The sequence below is a fragment of the Dermacentor variabilis genome, chromosome 8 (assembly GCF_050947875.1).
Source record: "Dermacentor variabilis isolate Ectoservices chromosome 8, ASM5094787v1, whole genome shotgun sequence".
In the NCBI taxonomy this organism is placed as follows: Eukaryota; Metazoa; Arthropoda; class Arachnida; order Ixodida; family Ixodidae; genus Dermacentor; species Dermacentor variabilis.
The window spans coordinates 66,349,770-66,358,149 of NC_134575.1; the positions used below are offsets into that span (position 1 = coordinate 66,349,770).

The following is an 8,380-nucleotide window of genomic DNA, read 5'->3' on the forward strand; positions in this document are numbered from 1 at the left end:
CAGATTCAGGGTTGTTTTCATACATGTAACACTGGAATGGCAGGAATAGTTAGATAAAATAATGTGAGCTGCTCGATTTTGAGTTGCTTCAAGCTTTACGATTAGTGATGCTTGATTGTTATCATAAATGGCAGATGCATATTCAAGTTTTGAGCGAACTAGGGTTTTGTAGAGTGTCAATTTGGCCGAAGTAGGAATGGTAGAAAAGTTACGACGAAGATATCCTAACATACAATTAGCATTAGCAGCAATATAATTAGTATGCAAATTCCATGAAAGATCATTAGTTATGTGAAGGCCAAGATATTTGTGAGCGTTAACAGATGCTAATGAAGTGTCATTCAGTACATATTGACACTGATTGCTATTGCTGGTTTTACGTGATATGCGCATCGATTTACACTTGTTAGCGTTAAGTTTCATGAGCAATTCATGAACAATTCGGCAACACTTTGGTCCAAAAACCAAATTTTCAGTATCGTTTTTGGTCCTGCCCTTCACTCCAAATTTCCGTTACGAACGTTTATCTAAAGAACGAAATGTGGCGTCATAGAGCTCTTTCAAAACAGCACCTGGTTCCGATCACCTGTCATTTCTAAACTGCAAGCACAGCCTCCGTAATTTATTCGAGAGCTTGTAAAATATATTACTACCAGCTAGACATGACTGTATTCTGCACACGAGAGTGAAACATTCTAGATGGCTGGAAGCGTAAACTTCGGATACTGCGGCATGCCGCCATTCTGTGAAGGTCTTAGACATTGTTTTTGCAGTGTTACAATTGCACGTCAGCCACACAAGAGCCGTAAAGTTACATTATCTACGTCACTTTGGGCGGGAAAATATGTGATGTTCGAAAGGTAAAACGTCACTGTGAACTGTTATCAGCAATCGGCTACACGTAAACCAAGCATCGCCAAACCGTGATCTCCTGAGTGGCGTAGTAACTACCTACCCTGTGCAACGTTGTGCAGCGGCAGCTCGTGGTGCAGCATTCTGGCTGACTTGCGCCGCGGGAATACTGACACTAACGATAGCGACACTTGAATGGCCATTGTTCCCGTGGTGGAAGGACGTGGATGGTTGTTCCAAATCGTTTAAATAGGCGTAATGCACATGGCGCTGCATGGACAGTTGGGCAAGAATGAGAGTTCTGCCGTTGTTGCATCCAACGTTGTACCGGTGCACGCGCCAGTGCACACCCCGCAGCATGCTGTTTATCTTGTATGCTTTGCCTCGAAGGCGAGTGACCTTCTTCATGGCTTCCAGAGTCTGCGCGCGGCAGTCGCTCACTCATCTTGAAAACCATATCATCATTGTCACAGTTGGACTGGGGCGTGCTTTGGTACTTTGCGTGTACCCTCTTTTTATCGTGTCTTGGTTGGAAGCGTTCATTGTAACAGTAAGTGATTTAAAAATACATTTGTTATATCTCGAAGCAGTTTCAATTGGCAGGGTCGGAAAGTCATAAATACACTTATTATAAGCAATAGATCGTTATAAGTGGGTTCCGCTGTATTAAGGGCAGTGTTAAACAATGAGGATCTAGAGAAATTCAAACAGAATGGCCACTGGTGACGAAATACAATCACATGGTAGGGTAGGCTTGCTATTGGACGATATGACGACAACAGAGACAGGAAAGGAGTGACGAACTAATCACAAAGACGGCCGAGTAATGCACAGCATCACAGTTCAGTGCTGTCAGAGGCCTGCTTTGTGTTTTTTCGCTTGTCCATGGCAGGTGACCGTGTCGATTCGTGTGCTGCCCTCACCAAACTGTCCCAACAACTTTGACTTGAACTAACCCTAGAAGTTGTTTCCCTCGGTGCCTGTGTTGCATGGCCTCTGAACCCTTTCTCTGGGCGCAGCTCTGCAACCTGTGCAGCAATGTGAGCAGCTACGACTGGCTGCTCTACATTTCCGAGTGGAGCGAGGAGAGTGGCCAGTCGTGCAACAATGCCAAGGCCACTGTGCGTGCAGTTGTCCACGGCCTCCTCTGCGACAGGCCTGAAGCACAGGAGCGCAGCGCTGCCCTCATGTTCAACCTCTCCCTCAAGGAGGTGGGTGGTGCCTCTGCTGCCAGTAGCATGGGGCAACATTAGCTGTCATAAATTGACACATACGAGTAGACGCCAAATATCGGTATTATTATTCGTTTGAATATAAACTTATCAGTTTTATCTGTGTGTGCGAGGCAGGGCAATAGAAAAATAGAAGTGAAATAGCCTTCCTGCACTTCCCGTGTAGATCACTCTAGCACATTACGGTTCGAAACAATGGTGTATATGCGTGTAAATATTATTGAAACTGAATAAGTTTAAATTTGAACCATAAGAAAGACATCCAGTTTACGGCCCTTTGATGGACAAGTGCTAAAAGAACATAAAGACTAAAAGGAAAGATCAGAAGAAAAAGACACGCACACAAATATATGTATATACATATCAGGGTTGTTCAAATAGGCTACTTGTGCCTATGCAATTGTATATAATGCCATGGCCAACTTCTGGTGGGACAATTTATCAGCCACCACTCTAGACTGGCCTGCTCCAAAAACGGGCAGTTGTCGAGGCGGATTAGTGCAGCCACATCAACATAGCCACAGGTTAAATCGCTTTGCATTATATTGAGATGGAGCTGTACACTGAATGTAGCCCGGGATTTGTTTCTTTTCAAATTTGTGCTTCAATATGTGGCCAGTTCAGCCAGCTGGCTGGCTGTGGGAAAGCTAACTTCCCAATTTTTTTTTAATGGAAATATGGACGTGCAAACCTGCGAGTGGCTTGCGTCAGTGAAACAGTAGCAAGAGAGCGCAAAACAGTCTGACGACCCAGTGCACTGTTGCAATACACTATGGTGCGTTTTTATTTATTCAAACACAAGCAGCACTGGCTTGACAAGCCTAGACATTCTGCCTTATTGGTAAGACATACCTTGAACATACGGACGTGTTGTATGTGTCTACTTGCTTGTCCTCGTTGTTCGATACGCTTAAACAATCCAAAGCACTGGCTTGCACACACCTGGTCTGTCGCTGTGCTGCATTGCTCTTAGAATGTCGAACTGCAATACATGCATGGACAGGTCCACACTGTGCAGCACCGGAACATTGGCGTTAGGTCATGGCTAGGGTTTCACTGCTTACTCTTAGTTCACATTATATTTCTGATAGATTTAATTAAAATGCTATATGGTAATTGATTGTTTGGTTCAGGGGGTTTAGTATCTCAAAGGAACACAGGAAAAGACAGACGACATAGTCTTCTGGATTAGTTTTGTGTGCCCAATGTCCTTTAACTTGTGTCCGAGACACATTATGCGAGCGTTCTTTCATTTTGCGTTTATAATAGTGACATTAATTTGAAAATTTTCTGAGTTATCAAGTGTTCCCTTTTACATTATGCTTACAGTCACATTATGTTCATCTAGTATGTACATCACCTGGAGGTAGAGTCAGCGAACAGATTTTTTTGCAAATCTGCAATGTATTTGCTCAACACATGTGCTATGCAACTGGTTGCCTAAAGAAAGGCGTACTTACAAGTGGTGTCCTTCACTGTTGCAGCTTTTTGATGACACAGCAACAGAGCTGTCCACAGCCATCCTGCAGTACCTACACGGAGACATCAGGGAGGAACAAGGCAAGATATTCAATCAGTTTTTAATAGACCTTGCTGGCAAGGCTTTGGAAGCAATGTAAAGCATGCTGCTACGATCACTCTTATTCTCTACATTCTCCTTATGAAATTCAGAAACATTTGGCATGCTCACTGTGAGAGGGTAGAATGTCATTGTTACTCGCATTGTAATCTTTAATAAATAGGAACACCTAGGTGCAGCAAAGTTGTACCTGCAGTGAAATACTTAGTTGAATAACTCATTTTGTATGTTGAGGTACCTATGTTTCAGCAGCAAAAGTTACTTCACATGTTTATAGAACTAACTTGAATAGATGGCATCTTGTTAGTAAGCATTTATGAGCAGAATAGCGCAAGAACTTTGAATATTACTTGTGGGATCAAAAGCCCTGATGCATGCTGTAGAGATTGCGTCAAGAGCAGCTAGGAGCGGCTGGCAGCGTGGAGCCACCTCCTAGCTGAGAAATTAGGTTTCCCGAACAACACAACAGGGAGGTGACGAGCATTACACCGTGATTACAGCTGCGGAGTCAGCGCAAATGCCAACAATGAGAAGGTGCTGCATAGTGGCTTGTTAGGAGGCATAGCTCTGTGAGCATTGACTGCTTTATAGTTGTGTTTGCAATGTGGAGAAGAACAGCCTTTTTTTTGTTTGATGATTTTAAGGAGAGCTCTTAAAAGAAATTGTTGGGGGATGTCAGTGATGCGCTCCTCCTTGCTATTACACCCAGTGCATTTTGGTGTTCCTGACAGCTCACATCCTGTACTTAAGTACTGTGACTAAAGCCATTCTGCACTTTAGGCAGAGTACGGTATTAAAGTGCTGGATGCATCACTCAATTGCCAATGTTTCAACAATGAAGGGGCTTGCCTGCTTGCCAAAATGTTGGCATCGAACTGAGGCATCCCATTTTCTTGCTTCGAGCCTGTGATGAGCTTGTGCGTTGTGTCATGAAATTTATTTGGAACCTATCCTTTCTTTCCTTCTTTTTGTCTAGCTTTCTACTGCTTAACGGCGCTTCTACGGTTTCTACAGATCAGCTACAATGACGTGAGTATACTAGTGCGCGTTCTATTTTCCTCATGTTGAGTAGTGGCGTCAACATTTGTTGTCAGTGGGTATAAAGTGAAGTGGGTAGGAATTTGTTCCTTGCTGGCCATATTGAAAATTTAACTGTATCATCAGTCAGGCAAAGTAAGGAATTACTGAAGGGCATGTCTACTACTCATCATCATCATCAGCAGCCTGGTTACGCCCACTGCAGGGCAAAGGCCTCTCCCATACTTCTCCAACAACCCCGGTCATGTACTAATTGTGGCCATGTCGTCCCTGCAAACTTCTTAATCTCATCCGCCCACCTAACTTTCTGCCGCCCCCTGCTACGCTTCCCTTCCCTTGGGATCCAGTCCGTAACCCTTAATGACCATCGGTTATCTTCCCTCCTCATTACATTAGGAACAAACCTAAGGAGAGCACTATAAATTACAACACAGGCAGCCTGTGTCTTCATCTTTGCTTCTGCCTGTGGTTCATCTCTTTAGTGGTGAAAATGCCATTTCATAGACATAAACTAGGTTAAGAACAAATTCTAAAGTAAAATACTATTATTTACTTGAGGCTGCTAGGTTTACAACTCAAAACGTTGGTATGACCTGTGAAGGATGCTGCAGAGAAAGGTTCCCGATTAAATTTAACCACCGAGGGTTTTGTAAAGGGTGGGATAACCTTTGTGCATGGGTGCAGATTATTTTGCTTGTTTGATGCTATTGCATGGAAATGCTCTTGCCATTGTGGAAGGGGCATTTAGCTACTGGTGAGGAGCTTTCAGGTCAAATTCTCAGTTGCCACAGCCATATTCTGCTGGGGGCACAAGGCAAAAATGCTCGTGTACTGTGCTTTAGGTTCACCATGAAGAACCTGATGTGATAGAAATAAACCCTCCTTACCCAGGAGCATTTCTGATAGCCTCCATACCTTCCTTGGGGACACAAACCCATAATTTGACTCAGTTTTGTGTTTGTACAAGTGCTCTTGTGATACATTGTTTCACCTGGGCACTGAGAGAGGAAATATTGACCATTACTTTGGGAACAAGTAGTGATAGCAATGTCTTGGCACTTGGCAAGGGGATGCTACTTGGAAAGCTACAGAGCAAGTTCCTGTTGACCAAGGCTGTTGTGTTCTCGCAGGTGCCTGCCCTAGTAAAAATGCTTGGTCCAGACCTGCAGAAGTTTTCTGGTGCTTCGGAACGGGTCAAGAAGCTTGTCGACGAGATTGGTCTCAAGCTTTCGGTGTCAATATCAGCGTGACGGCACTGAGGCATCCATGCAAAGCGTACTGTCACCCACAGGAGTTTTAAAAAGCTGTGGTTCGCAGAAGAACTTGAAATATCATCCCAGGTGTTCTGTAATAGAAGGGTGCATTCATGCAATTCTGGTTGTGACCAAGACTATGCCACCGGACAATCTTAAAGATTCCATAATTTGGCTGCCCTACAGAGCTGCTCTTTTAAATAAGTAGTGACACATAGTATGTTCGAAATTTTGGAAAATGCCACGCTTCTAGCAATTAATTACTTAGCAAGTACAAATGTTGGGAAACTCTTGAGATATATTAATTTGATACTACTAAACATGATCTTGAAAGGCTGGACCTGATGTCATCAACATTCTTGTGACTTCATGATAGAGAGTAAAATTTGATGCCACTGCGTAGCAGTAAGGCTAGGTGTCATTATGTTTTTGATAAAAAATAAGTAAACAAGTGCGCTTTGTGTGGTTCTCCTGGCTGCACACTCATCTGGCAGTCACAGAGATCGCAGGAACAGAGCTTGCTAGCATATCGTGACGTCACAATGCATCTACTTTCTGGGTACCAAAAACTAGTTCGTAGAAACAAGCAATAAAGTAAATTTTCTAGGGCGCCCCTTCACTTGCCACTATCTAGTGTCTAGAGGGTTCAGAACTTCATTTAACGCATAAAAAAATGAAGAGACATTCAAAACAATGTGTTGTATACTCTTTATGAAGGCACTTGTCCACAGACTGGATTTGTACCCTTGGCTCAGACCCCTGATGGGTCAAGTGAAAGTGGTAAGACACCAGGGAATTATTGTCTAGCTAGAGTGCGCCTTGCTTTACATTCATTTGACTTTTGCAAACACTAATTCTGAAATTTGGTGACATCGCACTTTTAACTTCTGCCACCTGTTCTCTGTTGTAAGGATGTGGTAGCAGTTATATCCTTGTGCAATAACTCTCACCTGTTGTGCAGCCTTTCATATGTGCAGTGACATTTCTGGTGTCTAACTGGTGGAACAACTAATCATGTCATGGAGTATGTAGATGCTATTGATGTCCTGCTTTCAGAATAGTATTGTCGCATCTTAACATAATCACTTATCAGATATAATAAAGTAAATGTAAACTGTTTCTTGCAAATATCAGCTTGTAACAAATATAAGTAAGCCTATAACGAATATTGGATTTAACAAAAGTATTCTTGTGTCAAATGTAATTTCGTTATGACCAAGTTCGGTTGTATCTTTAAATATTGGCCCTCGATGGATGAATTTGTTAGCAGTTTTCTGGCCAGGGCAGCCGACTGCACAAAATTTTGCCAAATACCAAACCTGAGCTACACCCCCCATCTGCGAGATCCTTTTCTGTGGCCTCATATACTGTAGTTGTCTTGTTTCACCCTAACGCAAAAGTGAAAGGAAGCTTCTTTGAAGTGGCTGCTCAGCTTGTTCAAATTCTATGGTGGCTATTGTTCCAAAATGGCCTTGCAGCGTAAAAAAACTGCAAATAATGCTTGTCTCAGGTGTTGGGTTTTGTTATCCATGGGCAAAGCACCTCAGGCCTATGTTTGTAGCTGCGGCTGCTACTGTTTAAATGTGCCTTTTTACAATATCTTTTAACGTGAAGTACATAGTGTTACAAGACATTTCAGCAACGGTATTGTACTAATCAAGTTTGCTCTTAGGAAGACATGTAATGTATTTGTCTTTTGGCGCTCTCTTTTTTTATGTACTGCATTTTTCTCTACCCTGCGAGAATGATGTTAACGAACAATGTTAGTAGCATTTTCTACTTATGAGGGTTGTGTCGTATTTTACCCGGTGTATAAGGTTCTACAGTTTCTCTGAACCGTACTAAGCACACCTTTTTTGCGAATAGGACTGCTCCGATAATGGTTGCATGATCTGACACAAAATACTCGTTACGAAGTGATATTTTTTGCACAACATTATGGGGGGAAATGTTGCCGCATTCCTGAGCACATGCAAGTTTTGAAGCCTGTGCAGTTAGGAGCAATAAGATATTACGATTTTATAGCTATTGACACCATATGTTACGTCAGGATTGAGATGGGCAGCTAGTTATTCTTGCATATTTGGCTGCACATATCTTTATTGTACATGCACAATTACTCGGGTGACTAACCGTTTATGTTGGACAAGATATATATATGTGGCACTTGTTTGGTGGAATAAAAAAAAAGCTCGTTTATAAACTTCCTTGTTAAATGTGTAGGAGGACCATCAATTGATGCCAAAGGCCTCCCCTTTGAACTGGTTTAACAGCAGGATTTTATCACCGTGACAGAGGCTGCTTAAAAAAACCATTGGAAAGAGTACTTACCTGTGTGGTTCTATTCTTTGTCCTGGTATAGCGGTGTTAAAAAAATCTGCTTTTTAACAAAAAGATGTACCACGCAGCCTAAATGAAGACGCTGT

At 42.6% G+C, this 8,380-nt stretch overlaps 1 protein-coding gene across 1 annotated transcript in view; it reads left to right on the forward strand.

Annotated features, from left to right (window-relative positions):
- Nucleotides 1-8,161, forward strand: part of LOC142590296 (uncharacterized) — a 52,176-nt gene extending 44,015 nt beyond the window's left edge. Inside the window, exons 9-12 of the mRNA XM_075702305.1 lie at nucleotides 1,872-2,063; nucleotides 3,569-3,644; nucleotides 4,640-4,692; nucleotides 5,832-8,161. Of these exons, the coding sequence (XP_075558420.1) occupies nucleotides 1,872-2,063; nucleotides 3,569-3,644; nucleotides 4,640-4,692; nucleotides 5,832-5,951 (441 nt within the window). The 3' untranslated portion in view covers nucleotides 5,952-8,161. The remainder of the gene's footprint in view (nucleotides 1-1,871; nucleotides 2,064-3,568; nucleotides 3,645-4,639; nucleotides 4,693-5,831) is intronic.
- The last annotated feature ends 219 nt before the right edge of the window (nucleotides 8,162-8,380 follow it).